Below are 22687 nucleotides of genomic sequence, written 5' to 3' on the forward strand. Positions count from 1 at the left end.
TAATTTTGATAATAATTTTAGCTTAGTTGAGAGTTTTTCTCTCTAGTTTTAGGGTAGTAGATTAGAGAGAGAAAGTACGAGATTTCATTGGGGATTTGAGAGATTGAAGATTTAAGGTGACATTTGTATTGAAGATCTCCATAATCAATCAATGAGGATTTCTAACTCTATCTCATTTTATTGCTTTGTTTAATTTCTTGTTTGTTTGATTTTTTTTTAATGTTTGGTTCTTGATTAGTGTAATGGTTCTTCATATTTTGTTGATTCTTGTTTCTGTAGTTGCTTGTTGATTTGATAATGATTCTTGAGTAGCTGTTTTGCTAGGGATTGGGTGAAACTTGTATGATTGGTTAATTATGATTATTCGGGAATTATGTTGATTGATTGTTGAGATTAAAGTGATTAATGTAAATTTGCATGTGTGTAATTTGATTAGGCCTTGAGAATTATGATAGATTATATTGTGATTTCTAATGACACGGCCCATTGATTTAGGAACTGCAATTGTCGATTGGTTTGGATTGTGATTCTCTTAGTTTGTTATTCGTAGAGACCACTAGCTTAACGATTAGGAGATAGTTCTTTGATTCAAATTGATAACTCTTATTATTAGTTTTCACAACCATTGATTGACATGTTCTTCCCAAGTTGTTGCAATTGTCATGATTACTTGTTGATCTCAATTCCCTAGTGTTTCATTTTTTTGATTCTTTTTTTAGTAGTTGTTTAGTGTTGCCTCTTTACCTTTGACTTTGACCTAGATTAGGCATTGATTAGAAATACTTGGACATACCCGTTCCTTTGAGTTCGACCCTTGACTTACATCTATACTTGTATTTAGGTTTGTTAAGTGATATAAATTTTGTTTGGCTTAGGGAGGATTAGTCAACGACCTAATTTTCTCCTCGTTAGGGTTACAAGGTGGGTGGGGGTGTTTACTTTCTCTTTTATCCAATTAATCACATACCTTTTTTTTTTTTACTAATTTTTGCTTAAAAAAATTATGTTGGGAAATGTGCAACCAAGTTTGTTGTTGATTTTATAAAACGAGGTAGTATTAGATTTCAAAAATTTCTTTGGTATGTTGTGAGAGTATATGATAAAAAATCATATAACTAATATATAAAGCTAAACTTTTAGCCAGGTCACGACATTGCGACACTTAGCATTTTAACTTCTCGCCAAGTGTCGTGCAACATTGGATAGATTTAAATAGACTTTATAAGATAAAAAAGTTAGTTTAGAATTCTATTTGGATATAATTTTAGGATAAAGTTGTTAGTTTAGAGTTTTATTATCGATCAAATATACTAATATTTCAGATGTACAACTTGAATTATAATTTTATTCAAAAAAATTATTAGATTATAATTCTAAAAACCTATCATATAAATTTATTTTTTTTATATCATAATACATTTTGGAGCGAAGGAAATAGTTCAAAGCGTAAAACATTCATTTATAATATATACTAATCGGTTAAAATTATATACTTCACAATCCAATAGAATGGATACCTGTCAATTAGGGTTGGGTCATGAAGCATCTTGGATTGGGTCATGAAGCATCTTAGATTGGGTCACTTCAGGTTACGAGTCAAGAAATATTCAACCCTTGCCCATAGTTTTGGGTTCGGGTCAATACAACGTGCTTTAAACATTTATTTTATTTAGTTTATTTTTTGCTAATTTTTTTAAATTTTTTTTTAATGTATGAAAGCAAACATTTTCACCAAAATTATTATTAGTCATTACATGCCTATTAGATAAAAAAATCGTCAAAAAATACATCAATTCCTAATTAATTTTATATCAATGAGATATTTAAAATTTTAACATATAGATTATAAATTTATGTTAAATTCAATAAACAACTCGGCCGTTACACAGGGCACAAAACTAGTCAAAAAATAAAAATAATAGGGTTTTTCTATATAGTAACCCTGTTTTTTTTTTTTTTTTTTTTTTTTTTTTTTTTTTTTTTTTTTCTTTTCACTTTTCTACGTTGTGCCCAAACATATATCACTTTCTACACTGTAACCCCAATATATTTTTTTGTTTCCATACGGTAACCTTGCCGTTAAAAAATTCCGTTAGTGGGGCCCACTCTCCATTATTAATATTTTTTATCGATTTGCGCGTTGAAAAATATTCCGTAAAGGTTTCGAGGGCTATTTTGGTTCTTAGGGGATTAAATTGAGCTCAGATTTGGCAAAAAAATAACGTAAATGCCTCGTTTTGTGTGTTAAAATGTGAACAGGTAAATCGAGACATTTCTTAATAAGAAAAACGAGACATTTACGTTATTTTTTTTGTCAAATTTGAGCTCAATTTGGACCCCTAAATGCCAAAATAGCCCCGAAACCTTAGACGGAATATTTTTCATCGCGAAAATCGATAAAAATACTAATAATGGAGAGTGAACCCCCACTAACAAAACTTTTTAACGGCAGGATAACAACAAGATTACCGTATGGAAACGAAAAATATATTAGGGTTACAATGTAGAGAGTGATACTCTGTATATGTTAAGGCAAACGTAGAAAAGTGAACAGATTACTTTATACCGCATTTTCTTTCTCTAACAGTCCCACCCCACTTGCCAGCAATTTAGACCCACTTTAATTCCTTCTCTTTGAAGCCCCATTTTCTTTCGTATCTCTCTCTTTCTCTTTCTTCCCAATTTCTTCAGAGGTCTTCATCTAAGTCGAAACTCTTTCTAACTTGAATATCAATCAAAATTTCCTCCAATTTTTTTATTGAGGAATGCACAACTAGATGATGAAGCCGCAGCAGCAAGCTTTGATGCAACAACAGTCTCTTTTCCATCCTACTCTTCTTGCAGCTTCTCAGGTTTTTACTCGATTAATTTTTCGATTTTGATTCTTTGTTTCTTCACTATGTTTATGGGTTTTCGTGTTTTTCAATCAATTTAGGGTTTTTTCAATTGTCGGATTCTGTTTTTTTTTTTTTTTTTTTTTTTTTTTTTTTTTTTTTTTTTCAGTTTTCGTGTTGCTTTTATGTATATGGTGAATAAGATTTGATGATTTTAGTCAATAAATTTCATCACTATTGTGGGATCTTTACTGATTGTAGTTTCATTTGTGGAGTAATTACAATTTGGGGGCTTGTGATCTTTTCATGCTATTGTGTGTTTTGGTCTCCCCTTTCGCCATTGCCGGCTACTCGATGAAGCTCGGGCCTCTCGAATTCCAATTAAACCCTAATTTAGTTTCCTTTTCCCCCAATTTCCCTTTCTTTTCAATTGCTGCTGTGAATTTACAGATCTAGGGCTTAATGGACAAAACCCTAGATATCATGAGCTGTATTGAATGGCGGGGAGTGAGAGATAGAGAGAGGGAGCGTGAGTTGGGATTAGTAGCTGTTGGGTGTTCTTGGGAGCATCTGGTTTGCTTTTTATGCTTTTTTTTTTCCTTGGGTTTTTGAAACTTTTCAATTATCTGCGGTGTTTGGCGTTTCAACTTGATGAAACAGTTAGTATACGTTTTTACTAGGGTATTTGGTAGGGCGAAACCCTACATGCTGGGAATTTGTGTGCTTGATAGTTACACTAGTAAAATAGAGATTGCACTTATTCTTATACCCAAATATGCCATTACGCTTAGTATCAATGTGCAATTGCCTTTTGTTATCTGGTGAATTGTTTGAATTGGCATCTCAGTATTGTGTCACATAGTGTTACTTGCTTTATTGTTGTTACTTGCTTTATTGTTGTTACTTGTAATTTGGGAGGCTGCCCAGCTAGGTTGCACCGATACGGTTACGGGGGCATATACGGGGACGGGGATGGAAAACCGCAAATCTAAAATTTCCAGGGTACGGGGACTGCTTTGGGGACGGCGATTTTTTAAAATGTAAATTTAAATATTAAAAAAAAGGAGCATTGTAAAAATTTTAATGCAACAAAAAAAAATGATAATACTAACAATTTAGTCCAATGTTTAACATAACATTTAAATTAAGAAAATCAAGCATTGTCGTCAATCAACACGTTCTCCAGTTCCGGCTCATCAAGGGAAAGGTCAGCAAACTCTAAGAATCCTACATCATCCATTGAATCAAAAGCATCACCACCAACATCCCACATTTTGGTCTTCTTATCTTGATATTGATCGGAATTTTTAGGTATAAGGCGAAGGTTGTTGTGGATATAAACCAAATCTTCAACACGACTTGGATTCAACCTATTCTTCCTAAGTGATTGAATGAATGAGTAAGTGCTCTAATTTCGTTCACAACAAGATGAAGAAGATGGTTGTCCAAGTAACTTGAAAGCCAAAGGTTGAAGAAGAGGAGCATCAGCACCAAAGTTAGCCCACCAAGTCAAAGGATCTCCGGTGATTCAACCTATTCCTCCTAAGTAAGTGAATGAATGAGTAAGTGCTCCAATTTTGTTCACAACAAAAGGAAGAAGATGGTTGTCCAAGTAACTTGAAAGCTAAAGATTGAAGAAGAGGAGTTTCAGCACCAAAGTTAGCCCACCAAATCAAAGGATCTCCGGTGCTTCGCTTTGAAAGAGAAATTGGGTATTCAAATGAACCCATCATGAGTAAGAACTTTGCATACTCATCATAGATTTTATCTTGGTTATCCTCATTAGGAAATATTCTCCGAAAACACTTCATTCTTTCACGAGAAATCTCGGCATCTCTATGAGGAGCAACTCTAGAAGGATCCTCAAGAAGCCAATCATTACTATAGTAACTTTTGTAAGAGTTAAACATAAGGCAACATTACAAATTTACAATTACACGAAAACAATAATTTATTCTTAGAAAAAAAGTAAGCTAAAAAAATAATACCTTGTATTCAATGAGTGGGCAAGACAATGAAGAGGAGTGTAGCTCTTTGTCCAACGAGTTATTAAGATGTCATACACCACATCCCAAAAAGGGCAACTCTCATTTTCACCAAGCTATTCTTTCTTGTAAATCTCAGTTTTCACTTTCTCTATCATAGAATCCCAAATCTCGTACACCAAGTGAAGGGTCGACTTATCAGTGTCACAAGCACGAATCATGTCATATATAGGTCTTGTGAAGTCAAGGATGTATTCTAATTGATCCCACCGGTCATCATTCAAAATCTTTTCCTTTGCAAAGCTTGCCTTCCCCGGGTCATCTTCCCTATCAGAACTCCATTCTTCACTAATCACCATAGTTTGAAGAGCTCTTTTGAGTAACTTAAACCTCTTTAACATAACAATAATAGAGGCAAAACGAGTATCCGCAACCGAAAGCAATTTAAGAGGAGTAAATCGATTGAACATCCAATCCCATGTTATGGTTCATGATGAAATTCTTTACTAGTGTGGCATGTCCATGAACTTCTGTGATCCAATTACACAAATCATATGTTTCCACATTAGACTCAGTATTCTTTGCCGCACACATATTCTTTAAAGCAAGATTAAGGGTGTGCACACATGGGGTCCAATAAATGTGAGGGTACATGCTCTCAATTAATTCTCCTGCTCCCTTACTATTAGCTTCCTTATAATTAGCTGCATTGTTATTACTTGTACTACATTTTGAGAACCCACACTCTCAATTACTTCCTTCATCAACTCAGAAATGAAGAACTTATCCTTTATTTGTCCAAAACAGTGAACAGTTTTAAGGAACACAGGACCCTTTCCAGAAGATGCCATGAAGTTAATTAGAGGTTTTCTAGTTGGATCACTCCAACCGTCACTCACAATTGTAACCCCTTCATCTTTCCAGGTTGCTTGAATTGGTTGTAACAACCTCTCACAATTGGCTTTCTCTTTGACAATCAAGGTGGTACGCAATTTAGTGTAACACGGTAAATTCATATTAGCAGCCATACTATAAGATCTAAAATAATGTGGATATCTAGCAAGATTAAATGGCAAACCACCAGTATAAAACATTCTTGCAATCTCTTCCTCTAGTTTCTCCCTAGAAGAAATGTCATACGCTTTCAAAATGGGATTGGAGTTCACATCAGCTCTCCTTTTCTTAGAGGAATCTCCTTGATAAGATTGAGATCGAGATGGCAAAGGAACTTCTTTAGGTCCTGACTCTCTCTTCCTTTTTTCATACTCTTCTTCTTCTCTAGTCATTTGAAGTTTATCTTGTTAGGTCACTTTCTTACAAATAGAAATTCCATTACCAAATAAATGAGACCTTACTCTAGAATAAAATCCATTCCTACATTCACCACAAAAATTGCACCGAAAATTCCAATTCCCTCCTACTGTACCCTTTTTATCCAATTTAGTAACATATTTCCACAAAGGAAGAACATTAGTATGAGTCGTTGAGGAAGAATTAGATATTGACCCACTACCACTAGCATTAGGATTAGATCCTTCACTCATCATACTCACTAGTCACCGACAGTGCAACAAAAAAAAAAAAAAAGTTAAAAATTGTCACAAATAAATCAAAAGTATTTACCTTCCCTTCAACCCCCCCCAAAAAAAAAAAACCAAAAGCTAGAACTTGCCTCAAAGAGAAACAAAAGAGAGTGAGAAACAGAAGGTGAGCCGTTAGCCTCTCCACCGCCGCCGCTGTTAGCCTTGCCGGGGAGAGAGAGTGAGCCGCCGAGAGAGAGTGAAAATTGGGAACCCTAACTTCTGATTTTGGAAGTGTGAATTGGGGAAAAGGGTCGATTATACCTGTATTTTTTATTTTATTTTATTTTATGTTATTAACATTTCAAATGCCCAACATTGCCCTTGGGGACGGCGTTGAACCTCACGCGTGCCCCAGAAACGTCCCCAAAAAGTCAACACGTCCCCGAAAAGGCGACGCGTCCGAAGACGTCTCTGAGGCGTATCCGTCCTCGTAACGTCTCGAGGACGAGTGACACTAGCCAAATGGCGTCCCTGTGCAACGTAGCAGCCAGTTTCTCAAAATGAGAAACAAATTTTGTTTCTTGAGAGTTTAAAATTTTAAAATTACAAGCAAAACCTCTTCTTGAAATAGCGGTTTTAGGGCTTAAGTAGCAGTTTTGACGATGAATAGTGAAAAAATGTATTTATTTACGACTTTGCCATGTGAGAAGAAGCCTGGCATTTCTCGTAATTTGGTTGTAGACTTTTGTGGCATTTTGATGTATAAAATGTCCTTAGCTAAGTGTTCTTCAATTCAACTGTATCCACATGTTTTCATGCATATTGTCTATGTATATTAATGTGGAAAAACTGAAAGATTATTTTTGGTTAGGAACTAAAATCATTGATATAAAGAATGAATTAAAAAATTTACCCAAACTTTAGATACACATACACACACACAAAAAAAAAAAAAAAAAAATCCTAATTTAAAATTTGTGTTGTAGTGAGTTTTAAATTTCCAGTTTATTCTTGAATTATTAAAAAGTACTTTTTTCTTAGTTTTTGAAATTTATGGCTGCTATATAAAAATCTAGATTCATAATCCAAATTATATCAGACTTCCTCTGCCACAAGGTGTTTAAAATACCATGTAAGTTCTTCAAACTAAATTTAGAAACAGTAGTACTACATACATTGGTATTTTCACAATGATGCACGAGAAGATGGAATCATGGAACATATTATGTTATTTTCATTTTAATCAAAATGATAGGCAAAACTATTTTCTTACGGATGCTCCTTAGGGGACTAAATCATGAAACCCTACAGGATCCTAGTCATCATTAAAAAGGGGTCAAGTTAATTCTTACAACCTGTCGTTGACAGAGGTGGAGTTTAGGACCCTTACAGCTTGCACTGTTGCATGGTTTGTTCACTCATGCATGCTTCTGCTCCTCCTTAAGAGCAATTCCCTAGTAGTCAATAGTCAACTACTGCTCTTGCTGCTGCTGCATGTCGATTGATCATTGATGTTCCTACTTCAAAATTGCTCTTAATCTCCAAAATGATTTGACATTTTAACTTACTGAACACTCCCCTGCAGTCTAAGGAATTGATTTTTAGCAACAAAATGGAAGTTATTTGAGTCTTAAAATGGTGAACCTAAGACTTGACCACCCAAGTATCCTTGATAGAACGCTTGAAACCCTCCATAGGACCTAGAGGTGTCAAAACCGAACCGACCCGAAAAATATTATCCGTTTCGAACTGTAACCGATCCGATTTGACCCGAGAAATTCAAGACTCAAACCCGATCTGTAACCGAACTGAACTCAACCCGAATCCGAACTTGACCCGATCTAAACTTAACCCGGCACCGATTTGATCCGACCTGAACTCAACCCGAATCCGATTTGACCCGACCTGAACTCAAACCGAACCGATTTGACCCGACCCGAGCTCAACCCGATCCGAAATTGACCCGAAAAATAACCGACCTAATCCGATCTGTTTTGACCCGAACTGATATTAACCCGATTCGATTTTAACTCGATTTGATTTTTACCCGATCCGAATTTAACCCGATCATAATTAATTAGTAATAAAGTAATTCTAACAACTCTAACAAATATCTTTAAAAAATTGAATCAGTAATAAACTAAACTAATAGTACAGAATTCATAGCCTCATATGATTGTACAATTGATGAAGAGTTGTAAACTTGTAATAACCTAAAAAAAAATGACATACTTTTTTGTATATATCACCATATGTAACTATTATTCGTCAATATATCACTAGCTCGGTCTCACTTCTCACTTATATAGGTATGATAAGTCATCGATAATTATTCAATCTCAATTTTCCTCAAAGATAAAAATTACACATAACTTGATCAAATGAAAAAACTAAAATTTCGTGCTTCGTAATTAATAATCGTATTGACTCAATAATAAGGTAAAAACTAAACAATATCTCTAGTTTAAAAATAACCTTATTTGGATATGAATTTGGTCAACTCGACCAAAATCCAGCCAAACACAAAAAGGAATTGAACCGAAATTGACCAAATCGAACTTGACCGAACCGAAATCATCCGAATCGAAATCAACCCGACCCAAATTCAACCCGACCCAAATTCATCCGACCCGAAGTTACCCGGCTAAACCCGTTTTAAACCCGATCCAAATATATCCGAACCGAAAGTGAATCGATCTAAAGTTGACCCGACCCGTATCCGACCTGGACTCGATAGACCATGACCCGAATTTGACCCGACCCGAATTTGACCCGATCCGAGTTAAAAGGATACTTTTGATCCGAACATATCCGACCCGAACAGACCCGACCCGAATAGACCCGATCCAAACTCCATCCGGTTATCCGAATTGACACCTCTAATAGGACCCACTTTCCATAATTTGTTCACCTCTTCATTACATAAGACAATTGCCTACCTCCCATATCATCACTCATTAGGTAAGTGATTGCTTAAGTAGTGCTCAAATCTTTATTTGCTATAGGTTTTTGTGTGCATTATGCATCATATTCTTGCAGTTCATTATTTTGTATACCAACGTTGTAAACAGTTACTGTGTCTTTTTGTTTGTGGGCTTGTGGCTAGTTAATCCACACATGCTGTAGTGACCATATCGAATACTTACTATTCTTTTTTCTGGCTTGTAACATTGTTAATTCTTGTCTCAACAGGCAGTGAGTGATACCCGAAATCCAGGAGCTATTGGGGGTACAGGTTCTGGATCTTATTCTATAGAAGGTGAGATTTTCTTGGCATCCATAAAACCCCTATGGAGGCTTTGTTGGATTTCACTTTCTGGCCTTGTCAGCCAGATATTGTTAAGATAACGGTTAATCTAATGCCCATTTCTTAGTATTCTGACTGTGCAAAAATGACAAGTATATCAATTCATTCAATGATTTGTTAGAGAGTTATATCTGTTAATGAAATGAATTCATTTGATAGTACTTCAATTCTACTATCACAGGTAGTGAAAACTCCTTCTTTCTAAGTGGAATTGATGTGAGGAAATCTATTTGAAAAGTTTAAAACTGATTTATTAGTCACTGTACGCTAGCAATAAGGTGATTTGGGTCACTGTTTTTTGTTGATAGCTAATAATTTTATTTGACGCTGCAGATATTTCACGTTTTGATGCTTCTCAATATGAGTTCTTTGGTCAAAATGTTGCCGAGGAGGTTGAGTTGGGGGGCCTTGAAGATGATCGAAGTGACCTATCACAACATCCGTTGCATACCGATGAATATCACTTGTTTGATAAAGATGAGGTATGTACCTGCTAGTTTTATTGAATTCATTGGTATTGTTCATTTCAAAGGCCTATTCTTTAGTACGGATTTAATGTATGCCCTCTTCATTTTTTCTTCCCTACTGAATTAGTTGATGTAGTTAGTTTTTATTATATATATTTTTTTTCCCTTGGAGTGGAAGTGTGGAACCAATTAAAAATAAAATAAAATATAATCACCCCTTGTTGAATTGTTACCCTGTTCTTTCATTCCATAATCGAAACTTGTGAATGGGAATTTATGTGCTCTTGCTGAAAATGTTGGAGTTGGTGCTGGCATAGAAAACAGATTGAACTATGCATGATGTTGTGTAGAATAGATTTAAGGATTGTGAGTTCACGTAGTGTTAATTTAGTACCCTTGAGTCGCTTTTATGTCATTATACTCTATGTTCTACTTTCTCTAATTTTTATTTGTTGTTCCACTCTGGCCGAACACGTTGCTCTAGTACAATTTTGAACTATAATACATCAATAGTAAGACTTTGTTTGGTTGCATATGGGAAATTAAATACCTATAGGAAGGTACAATGCTTGGGAAGTTATAATTCCAATGAAATGATAAAATAGTTTATATCAAAGTGAGACTTTTGCTTCATGTTCAGATCTGTCTTTTCTGCTTGTTATCATCTTCATAGAAATTGTTTGCCAAAGATAACAGTGTTGATTTGTATAACATGTCTTTCTGATATTGCTAAATGCATTAATTTATTAAGTCAGATAACTATTAAAAAACGCAGGGAGATATTTGCTTTATGTTCACATCTGCCTTTTCTGCTTATTATCATTTTCATGGAAACTATTCGCCAAAGATATCGATATTGAATTGTATACAACTCTTCTTTGAGAGATATCGATATTGAATTGTATACAACTCTTCTTTGAGATTTTGAAAAATAAATAAATTTAGTAGGGAGTCCAATTATTTTGTCACTATGTCCTCACTAGTTTCATTGCTGAATTACCTCTTCATACATTTTTTTTTAAAAAAATTTATTATGTGTTTTCATGCTGATTTTTGTGATTGATGATGTATTATTGCACTTTTGGCTGTGTAGTTTGGTTTAAATATTTGGCCTTTAGGGAAGCAAGCAAGTTATTATTTATTTATTTTTCCATGTCGTCTAATCTGAAGTTACCAACACTTTGTAGCTATTGCTGTCTGACTCCTCTTCTCTTCCCTTTACATTTATCTTGCAATTTGTCACCTTACAATTGCCAGGTCTCACAAAGTTTAATTGGTGACCTTTGCTCCAATTTTTTTTCTTAATTAGTATACTGTATACTGCTTTTCCTTGTCTTCAAACTTGCCAACATATAACTCTGTAAAGATTCCTGATGATTATGTTCTAGCTCTCTTCTCATATCATGTTGCTTATTCTTTACCCTTTGTGATTAAAGCAGGTCATCCACCTTATATCTCACGTATTTTGCAAATTTATTGACAAAATTTGGTCTTTTGCTTTGAAGTTAAATGTATGGTCTCTGTATAAATGAGTGTGTTAAATGCATTCCTGCTTTCCTTTTTTTCGGGAGTTTAGTTTTTGGCTGATACAAGTCTTCTTTTATTCTCTTGTTTTGAATTATATATGTACTGTTTAATTCTCATTGATTTTCCAATCTAGATCGTGCTGTTGGCAGGTTTTATTGTAGCTTCATCTTCTTAGCTTAATTGGCTGAATATATTATTTGGCATATTCTTTAATATCCATAAGTTAAATTGGGATAACCTTAATTTTTGTGTGGTCTAGTCAACTTTAAGGAATATATAAAGATTGGATCATCTTCTTTCACCTAGAGTTTCTGTATGTTGTGAATTGAAGTTAATTGTCATGCACATTGAACTTAATAAAAATTAAATTTCATGTAATATTGGTTTATATTTTGTGAAATACTTCTTTAGGAAGGGGTTACAAGTTTTTTTTAACCATGGTTTAAAATATGTGGAATTCTTCTTTAGGAATGGTTCACAAGTATTTACAAAGTTTGAAAGAGTGGATTCTCGTAAACTAGTTTTGTTTGCTAATTGTTGGGAGTGTTGCTTTCATATAATCCTTATAGGTGTGGATGGAACTACGTAGTATTTTGGTTTCTTCTCTTGGGCAATCAATTTTCAAATTTTTCACTTATGCTCCTCCTTGCTAATAGTATTCTCATTTCCTAAAGCAAAAGTGTAAAGGATGATTGATCGCTTGCGTTTATTAGATATGACCTTTGATGTTCTTTTACTTTGTTTCAGGGGCAAGATGTCAATCTAGGATCTTTGTCAGACGTCGATGATCTGGAAACCACATTCTTGAAGGTAAGCTTCAAGTGATGTTGATGCTGTTCTATCTTGGATGATATTTGTTTGGCAGAAATATTTGCCATTGTATTTTTTTTTAATAAAATAAATTGCTTTTACTATTTTATATTTACTAAGACATGTCAGAGATTACAAAAACATAGAATATTGGTTTGATACTTGCTGGTAAGTCAATATCCAACCCTATCATCATTTTTAGTGTTTATCATCTTCCAGAAAATTTTGTCTCTAGTCTCTACGCCTAGGATGCCAAGTGGATGGGAGGAGGGGAGTTGATAACTGAGATAAGAAATTGAGACCAGGAAACATTGGGTAGAGAAAGGCCTGTAAGCATGGATTTTTTGCGCTCCATGGAAAATATTTGAATGTTTCCTGGTACACACTTGAATGTGATTAGCATAGGAAAGGGGCATCCAATTCTGACAACTAGGGAGTCGCCAACAATTTTTTTTTCAGTGATTTAAGAACCTATTTGCATGGATATGCGATTTTTTAAATGGGATATAGGGATGTTATGGATTTGGTTTGGAAGGGATTATAAATTGAGCCAAAAGACTATTCTTCATCCTGTTCTCAATTTTCACTAAGTAAGCTTGATCTTTGAACAATAAATTGAAGGTATCTACAGGGCCTAAGTTGTAGGGGTTAAGGTGGGGTTCCATTTTTGTTTGGTGTGTGTCATCACAGCTGTGAGGAAATAAGTGGTGGTAATTTGCAAACACCCATTTTTTTAATATAGGAAGGGCGAAAGCCAAAAAGACTACTTGGTGGTAGTGTACTGGAATCTATCCTGCAATAGCAAAGAAATCATAGAAGACCAGGCTTCCTTTAGACAGTGAAGAACTTAGGAATGTTTGTATGTTTGTCTGTCTTTTTCTTTTTTGCTAAAAAGCCACAAAGTTTTGGCTCTTGTTTTGATAAACATCAGGCAAAATTGTAGATCTAGAGTTATTGACTGCTGTGTCCATTTTCTCTCATGTCTGACCTGTATTCTGTGTCTGCAACCGGTCTGAGTTGTGTTGACACGGCAGCTGATGGAGTAGGTTGACGGGTCTGAGCATTGTAATCTTCCATTTGTGAGTTTATTATTTCTTCTGCTTCTTGCAAATAAGTCGATTTTAGTAGGGTAATGTGTTAATAGGTTCAAAGTGTAAAAAGAATATACTTATGTGAGAACAATCGCTAAATTTCTTGACTGCCTGCTGATCGTTGAAAGTGTGAGGAGGGGGGGGGGGGGGGGGAGAAAGATGTTTTCCATCTGCAGCAAGTATTCCTTTTCATGCTTGATTGCATTTATGTGAGTAGGTACGATATTGATAGTCAACATTTGCTTAAAATTCAATGATATTGACTAGGAATGTCAAAATTGGTCCCTTGAAATATTACAAAGTAAATTTTCCCCGACAGATGCTAAGGTCTTATGGGCTTTGTTATTCTTTAATGCTGATAAAAGAATCTACATTTGATTCATTGGTGGTTGACTTGAATATTGTCATCTTATCCATTATGTTCATAAATTAAAAGTAGAATCTTTCATGTTAATTTTTGATCTTTAAAGGAAAACTTTCAGTTTCTTTATTGCTTATGCTTGTGGTTTATATAATTCTACTACTATATTAGGATCCTGTTTTAGACTGGAAAATCAGATAGTATAAATGAGGTTGAAGAAGAGAATTTTCGGAGAAATTACAACCTCATCCTTCGAGTGGCTAGACACCCTCACACTCCCTACTAAAAGCTAATTAAAGTATTATAATATTTTCTGACTACCTCTCAACTTATTCCCCAAAGCCCATTACAGAGATATATTATCATTCTTCATTGCGCCCTTACCTGTAAATTGGCGAGTTACACTATTACCTGCCTCCTTATACCACCCTTGCCTGTGGATTTGTGAGCTACACTATTGTCTGCCAAAACTTCTGTCTTGTCCGCAAGGTGGATAATAATTAGCAATCAATTTCTGGTGACAGCAACGATGATCTGTGTCCCATTTGTGGCTACACATGAACCTAAGACACTGCTTTAGCTTGTTGTGAAACTCCCCATTACTGAAGTTTAGAGTTTTCACCACTGTCTAGGTTATGGAGAAGCAGTTATGGGATTTTCTATGGGGTATGTCTGGAATAAGTTGGATTTGGTGCTGGGACCTGTGTGGTTGGAAAAGTTGGTGGGAATGGGTCTTGTAGTAGGGAGTGGTGAGTCAAAGTTTTTAAAAAGGGGGTTTATGAAGTGGTTTGAGAGATTGGGCTTAGGAAAAGAATAGACAAATGTGGGACCAAACCCATCAGTTGTGATTGGGTTATTAGTCTCTGGGCTGGAGAAATAAGGAGGTAACTGATAGATTGCTGGTTTAATGAAAAAATGGCTAGGCTGATATGATAGCTGTTTGATTTGCTGTGTTTGAAAACTGATGGCGAAGTGAACCTTCACTTGATAAGCCCAGAGAAAAGTAGGACTTGATTACATTATATAAGATCCTAAACCAAATTTGCCTTTGTCCATTGCTTGATTCATAGTTGAGTTATCACACTAAGCATTTACTGATGTGCCCCCAAGTCCCCGACAACTCAAAGAACGATTCTGTAAAGCTTATCTGTATCTCATGTCTGGAACATTCTGCTGCAAGCTCCAGCAGATCTTTCTTTGTTAAAGAAGTATGGATCATCACCAATTTTTTCTCTGAAAGATTTGAGCTCACCATGCACCAGATCTGCCCTCTGTGAAGCCCTCTGTTCCACCTTATTAATCCATCACAAGCAGTTCAGCCTTCAGATCTTTCTTTTTCAGTAAAGAAACCTGTAAAATCTATGGTGAAATCACTTGCAGCCATGCGGTACTCCACCTTCCCTAATTACATCTTTTTTTTGTTCGCCAGCAATCCTGCCTGGACCACCACCAAATTTGTACACTGCAAACTTTAATACTACTGTGGTTGGTTCACCTATACCACGCCCACTATCCAGTCTAACATCCTCAAAAGCTCAAGATTACCATCTCTAACTCCATCACCGTACTTCAGTGGCGCCAAGTCGGTTCTGCCATCTTCGCTGAGGAATATGCCACCTACAATGCTGACATGTGACTGTTGTAGTCTTCATCTAAAAAATCACTCGAAACCAATAGGCTGGTTTACTTTTATGAGTTTCACCTTTCCTGGATCATAGGTTTTAGTTGCTTGCAGATGGACCTAGGTGTCTTTGCTGCTTGCTGTGGGAAGGTCAATTGATCTCCTATTGCATTTAGGTGTGGGCTCTCCACCACCTTCTGTACGCCCGTTCTGTTCTCTGAATTGGGTTAAGCTCAGATCCAAAAATTTTCCAGAACATTCTTATTGTTATATGCATCATCTTAGTGGAATTTCTTTGGTATCTACTATAATTTCATGAATCAAAGCATAATAGATTTTTCTCAACAAATCTTTGCTTCTTATCTTCTCTCTAGATGACCTTTTCTATATATTCTCTCCGTCCGTACCACTAAGATTGCCTCTTTTACCGAAATAGGTCAAGTGGGCAATCTTAGTGGGACGAAGGGAATAGATAACACTTCTCTTTTTGAACTTTCTAATCTTGAAAACTATATAACTTATTCTGTTAAGTTGCTGAAAACAGATGTATACTGTCATCTCCGTACTGCCCCTACCCCTAAATCAGTCATTCAGTCGTTACAAACGTTCCTGAATGTTTCATCTCTGCCTGCCTTATTTTAGTAAAGTGCACTTATGCCAAAAGACCTTCAAAGGATGCGTGCTTATGCACTTTATTTCTAGGCTGTATGCTTTTTGTGCCTTATGTTGTACGGCTTCAATAGCTGGTGTGTAATATACTTCTTAAATAAGAACACTACGTGACTTTACAACGGTTAGATTACCTTTAATATTGGAGGAGAGGGAACCCTATATCCCCAAAATCCTAGCAATCCAGTCACATAGCCCTTCCACCTTTTCTCAGAGTTCTTTAGACTTATTTAATAGAAATTAATTAGTTTTTATTATAAATAAAGTGCGTCTCACCTACCATAGGTGTGCCGTGCCTTGTGTATTGTTCCTAGGCCCCAAGAACAGTGCCATGGTGTGTATCACTGTATCACACATTTTGAAACTAAGCTGTTTGCTTTTCCTTATATAATCACGTTTAGCTATTGATAAGACTAGCTAAAGAGGCAGCTTTCCAAGCTCTCATTTTTTTTACTGTTTATTTTGTCCTGGTTTGGATTTTATGTTGTGGGCTCACCTTTTTATTCACTGACATGGTGTATCTACTACCTGAGTACCTAGTTTGGCTTATAATAACTATGGGATCTTTAAATTCAGTAGTTGGTGCTCGTTAAGTCCTTATACTGACTTTTGCGGGTTTTCTTTTGTGATGGGCACTTTGTTATTGGTAACACTAGCAAAATCCTTACTTTTGCTTATCAACCTCTTTTTGTTTAGCGTCTGCGTAGGTTTATAAGCAATTTACTATTTATGTGATTATTTCTCCTAACAAAAAATTATTATGTCAACAGCTGAATAGAGTCGTCACAGGGCCAAGGAATCCTGGGGTTATTGGTGATAGAGGATCTGGATCTTTGTCAAGAGAAAGTAAGTCTAATATCATATAAATTTGTAAGATTTCTACTATTTAAAAGTAAAAAGGAGTTTCTTATGAGATGCAATGAGAGTATCTTAGTTCTAGGGTGTGTACTTGATTTATCCCAAGTTGTTTTGTATTTTTATGAATTTATACAAAGTGTTCTGACTTAATTTGTATGCATGTATAAATTCATCTTCTATGAACTTGATATAAGAACTTGAGTGAAATTATTTGAACTTGATTAACTACCTCCGTTCATATTATGTGCAACAATTGCCAAAAATGGTTGCTACACACTATGTGTAATGAACTAAAACTTTCCATTTTTATAATAAACTTTTTAAAGTGAAATTACTAACATATCCTTCAATTATCACATTAAATAAAATATTATTAAGTTATTAATAACTTAATTTAAGCTAATGACTCACCTAATTCAACCCTAAACTAATTGAATTCATCCTTTTCACCCTCAAATTTCATCTCACCATCTCCTCTAGCCAGGGCAACCACCACTACCACCATCGATCCCCACTCTCTCTTCATCTCTCTCCAGATCTCGATCACCACCATCGTCGGAAGTCACCGGCGTTTCCTCCTTTTCCTTGCTGTCACCTCCCCTTTTTATCTTCTTTCTCTTTTCATTTCATCATTGCCACTAAAGCTCAAGTTTGAAGGATTTAGGATCAATTTCGCTATGAAAACCCTAGATCTTGAGTTTCATAGTCAAATTTGAGCATATAAAGCCCTAATTGATGAGGAGAAGGTAATAATTGGTCATTTTATCCTTTTTGTTCATAGTTTTAGGATTGTTGGTTATGGTGTTGGATTTTTTTGGGTGGATTGGTGGTTGTTTAAACGTGAGTACGACTATTTGGAGAGGGTGGGTTTGGCGTTTTGGGGTGGATACAATGATTTCGAGATGGTGGGGTGAGGTTTCGAGGAGGGTTGATTTGGTTATTGATGGTTGGGATAGTGTTTATGGGGTCGAGATGGGGCCGGGGTGGGTAAAAGGTGGATGGTGATGGTGGTGGGGTTGTGGTGGGTTCGTTGGTATGGTGGTTTCGTTCGGTGGCTAGGGTGGATTACAAGTGGGTGCTCTGTTGGGTGTTTGTGTTAGTGGTGGGGTGACTTAATTTAATCATTCCCTAGAAATTTGTATAGAGTCCTTTGTTGCACATATAACGTGAAATGGAGGCAGTACATAATTTTATTTATTTATTTATAATTTTTTTTAAAATTTTAAATTCTCCATTGGCCATTCCTATGTCAGTATGTCTTAATATTTTCTTTGTTTGAACTCCCTGTTTCTCACCTCCCATTCTTTTGCTTGATTTTGGGCTTGTTTTTTTTTTTTTTTTTTTTTTTTTTTTCTGATTTAAAAAAATCTTTCTTTTGATTTAAAAATTATTTAAAAGGTTTTTAGCCCCTTGATGGATACATGCATAATTCTTTTGCTGTACTGTTTTTGCTAGAACTTATCTCTATTTGTACTCCTTGAGTTCTAGGGTGGTTTTGTTTTTTCTTCTTCTTCTCTTAATTCAACTAGATTCGTTTGTTTATTTATTTTTATGATTATCTCTCATGCTTACCTGGTCTCATTTGTTTATATGTATCTCAGAATTCAGTAGTGTTGATTGGTAAAAAGTTATTTATGACAACAGGGTGTAAGGGCGTTTTTTTTTTTTCCCTCAATTTTTTCCTTATTTGATCAATAAATTGGTGGAGAACAAGGCTTGAACTTTGGGTCCTTGTCAATTAATTCTTCACTTTCCAGAGATAAGGTTTCTTTCATCTAACTCTAGATTAATTATTCTATATGGAGTCTTTGTGGAATGGCTTTAAGTGGTAATTTTCTCATATCAAGTCTATGAAGTGTTTTTGGTGCAGTGGGTAGTTGATCTTAAAGGGGAATGCCAAATTTAATCCCAAGGGGTTTTAAACTGCTGGGGAAGCTGGACTTAGGTGAACCTATGAGCTACACTTTACATGATAGAAGTATTTTGTTTCCCTTTTGTTAGATCTAAATGTTATAATGGACGTTTCTACTGTGGATTTTGTAGAAGGTTAATCGATGTTACATTTGTTTTTTAAATTAATGAAGGGAATCATGTAGTGTCATTTCTTAACAATTTGGATAATTCTCTTTTGACATGTATTAAATGTACCATATGCAAGATAAGATCTGAGTACAAGTGTATAACTTAAACTAATGCAACAAGGGTGTATGTGTGCACTCTCTTACACTTCTGCTTAGTTGTCATAAGTTCCTACTGACCACACCTTTTGAAACAAAAACACAATTGATGAGAAGTATAATTCTTCACCTTATGCGTTTGAGGCCAGCTTTAGAATTCTTTGGTTTTGCATCCAGCAATCTTAGATCTCTTTGTGTTTTAACTTGAAATTACATTATTACCAATTACTTGCTGTCCATAAACTCACATCATTTTTGTGATATCCCATTATTTCAGGTTCATCTGTCGCAGATTGGTCAAGGGAAGGCTGGTTGGATCATACTGTGTCAGATGTAGACAATGCGTTGGAAAGTAAAAGGTGGTCATCTCAGCCTCATTGCTTGTCGAATCATCCTGGGGAATATAAACCCTTGTACAGAGCATTGTCTTACCCAGAGCAGCAACTACAACAACAGCAGTATCTCCAGCAACACTATTCAAGTGATACAATTTCAACTCCCAAGTCATCTTTTACCTCATTTCCTCCACCGGGAGACAGAGCTCAACAACCTTTGTCTCATCGCCATTCACTTCCTGTAAATGTCCCATCTCTGAATTCTGGTCCTGATCTAACTCTCTCAGCATCAAACCTGTCACATATGTCTGATTCTAGTCGTCATTTTTCTGGGATTTCTAATGCCCATGGACTACAATACGGTGGAAACTTGTCAGGTCTTATACCTGGCCATGCAATTAATAACCAGACAAGAAGCCAGTGGAGCAACCATGCCGGTTTATTGCATGGGGATCATTCTAGGATTCTCAATAATGTATTGCAACAACAATTTACTCATCAGAATGGGTTGCTTCATACTTCAGCATTGATGTCACCACGGAGACAGCTGCAACAAGGACTTCGTCAGTCTTTACCATCATTGGCACAATTTTCATTAATGCAGTCCCAGCTCATTGGTGGGCATTCATCGGTGCCGTCTCATATTTTAAAAAAGTACGACTCAGCATATTCTATTTCTGAGACGAGGGATCAAAGGCCGAAATCAATGCGTGGTAAGCATCATCGATTTAGTCAGCAAGCATCCGAGTCTGCTAGCCAGAAGAATGATTGTGTTCAGTTCAGATCTAAGTATATGACTGCTGAGGAGATAGATAGTATATTGAAGATGCAGCATACTTCTCACAGCAATGACCCATATATAGATGATTATTATCACCAGGCTTGTGCCGCTAAAAAATCATCGAGTGCGAGGCTGAAACATCACTTTGCTCCCCTTCATTTGCGGGATCTGCCATCACGTGTACGTAATAGTGGCTCAGATCAACATGGCCATCAATCCTTTGATACCTTAAGAAGGCTTGCCTTGTCATCCATTCGTAGGCCTCGACCTCTTCTTGAAATTGAACCCCCTTCATCAGGATGCAGCGATGGTAGCACGGAACGCAAGTCACTTGAACAAGAACCAATGTTTGCTGCTAGAATCACTGTGGAGGATGCTTTTACTCTTCTTCTCGATGTACATGATGTTGATCGTTTTCTGCAATGTAGTCCACCCCAAGATGGAGGGTCTCAGCTTAGGCGTAAACGACAGGTGCTGCTAGAAGCTTTAGCTGCATCCCTTCAGCTTGTTGATCCTCTTGGAAGTGGGGGGCATACAGTCAGTCCAGGGGATGATATTGTGTTCATGCGGCTTGTTTCCCTGCCAAAGGGCTGGAAGCTTCTAGTTATGTATCTTGAACTTCTTACAATCAGCCCTGGCCCTGCAAGCGAGTTGGCTCGAATTGTTTGCATGGCTGTTTTTCGCCATTTAAGGTTTCTGTTTGGTGGTCTTCCAACTGAATCTGGTGCTGCTATGGCTACTGTAGATCTTGCAAAGGCAGTTTCAACTTGTGTCAGTGGCATGGATCTTCGTGGTCTGAGTTCATGTCTTGCTGCTGTTGTTTGTTCTCCAGAGCAGCCGCCACTCCGCCCACTAGGAAGTCCTACTGGAGATCTTGCTTCTGTAATCTTGAAGTCTTTGCTTGAACGAGCTACTGTGTTAACCATTCCTAATCAACAAACCCCTGGCAGCTGCAATGTCCCCCATTATAATTTCTGGAAAGCTTCTTTTGCAACATTCTTTACTCTGCTAACAAAGTACTGTGTTAGTAAGTATGACACTATAATGCAATCTATTTTGAATCGAGCACAGTCAAGTTCTGAATATTCGAGATCAGAAGCAGCAAGGGCCATTCGCAGAGAGATGCCTGTGGAACTCCTACGTGCAAGTCTTCCTCACACTGATGATCACCAACGGGGGATGTTGATGGATTTTGCTCACCAATCTATTCCATTTCCCGTCACTGAATTCAATCTTCGTGATGAGGAAAATAATGGCTGGATAACATCAGAATCAGTCAAGAGCTAGGAGAAATGTGGTTGACTAAGATGCATAGCTGTGTGGTTGGTTGCATCATTATGAGAGGGATGACATGCATGAAATCAGGAGGGTTCTATATTGTTTTCTCTAAAGGGCTCCCTCTTGTGGGGAAGAAGTCCTACAAGTGCCATCTGGTTTTGTTAGGGTGGTGTACTTGTAAATTGAAAGATAAGACTTGTGTCAAGTCACAATTATCGCCTATTTGAATGAACGAACAAGTTTCCCCAATCCCGATTGTGTATAATTCAGAAAAAAAAATTTGAAAAAGTTAAATATGGTTGAATTATTATGATGCCTCCTCTTGTGCAGGGCCTAATTTTTGAAGCTCTGTTGGAACCCTTAGGACAGAACTAGCAGCATAGGGGTTTAATTTGTACAGAATGTAACCAAATTGTATTTCCTTAATCCTTTTTTATAGATTGTTTGACTATGTTGCTATTGTTTAAAAGAAAGGGTCAGTGTATTTTTAGTCGGGTAATATCTTAAGCCAACAGCCCAGTGTACTATTGTATTTAGGTTGCAATCGTTCTTATCCTACCGATTTAATGGTTTTGTAATGTTTGCATATTACAAAGACCTTAGTTAAGACAGTTATGTAAATTGTGTTTCATGTTGGGTTTACTTTTGACTGACAGGTTAGATGCATTAGGTGTACTATGAATTTGCTGTGTGCCTAGCAACCTGTTTAAAGTTCTAATGAAAGTAGCGTGATTAGAGCTGTAAAACATTGACACGACTCGAGAACCTGACCTGAATCGGGAACCTGACATGTATCCAAACAATAGGGTCAAACTAGTGACCTGTAACCTGACCAGGACTCAACCTAATGTTAATCGACAACCGATTTAGTCTAATACTTTAAGATCCGATAGTAACCGATTTGATACGACCCGACAACAATCCGCACCCGAACTAGTATAGACTCAATTAGCAGCTGAAAACGGTTATAACCCGACACAACCTGTTATTGACCCAAGTCATGGAAGGTTTGATAAAATTTAATATACTTTTTATTCAACTGATGTATTGGTACAATATAATT

General features: G+C 36.2%; 1 protein-coding gene across 1 annotated transcript; it reads left to right on the top strand.

The window, feature by feature from the left end:
- The first annotated feature begins 2599 nt into the window (after nucleotides 1–2599).
- On the top strand, nucleotides 2600–22123 carry LOC145623899 (protein PAT1 homolog 1-like). Its single transcript, XM_081676811.1, has 6 exons — nucleotides 2600–2852; nucleotides 9535–9601; nucleotides 9983–10131; nucleotides 12391–12453; nucleotides 16966–17041; nucleotides 19508–22123. Exons 1-6 carry the CDS (start codon nucleotides 2778–2780, stop codon nucleotides 21631–21633), a joined length of 2556 nt encoding a protein of 851 aa, XP_081532937.1. The 5' UTR covers nucleotides 2600–2777; the 3' UTR covers nucleotides 21634–22123.
- Nucleotides 22124–22687: the final 564 nt, after the last annotated feature.

Source organism: Chenopodium album, chromosome 3 (assembly GCF_948465745.1).
Source record: "Chenopodium album chromosome 3, dcCheAlbu1.1, whole genome shotgun sequence".
Classification (NCBI taxonomy): domain Eukaryota; kingdom Viridiplantae; phylum Streptophyta; class Magnoliopsida; order Caryophyllales; family Amaranthaceae; genus Chenopodium; species Chenopodium album.

What these genes read in the sequence shown, in the direction of transcription:
- LOC145623899 (XM_081676811.1), top strand. Translation starts at nt 2,778, where the DNA reads ATGATGAAGCCGCAGCAGCAAGCTTTGATGCAACAACAGTCTCTTTTC. An exon ending in CTCTTCTTGCAGCTTCTCAG is followed by an intron (nt 2,853 to 9,534) that starts GTTTTTACTCGA and finishes TTGTCTCAACAG; the next exon opens with GCAGTGAGTGATACCCGAAA. An exon ending in TGGAAACCACATTCTTGAAG is followed by an intron (nt 12,454 to 16,965) that starts GTAAGCTTCAAG and finishes TTATGTCAACAG; the next exon opens with CTGAATAGAGTCGTCACAGG.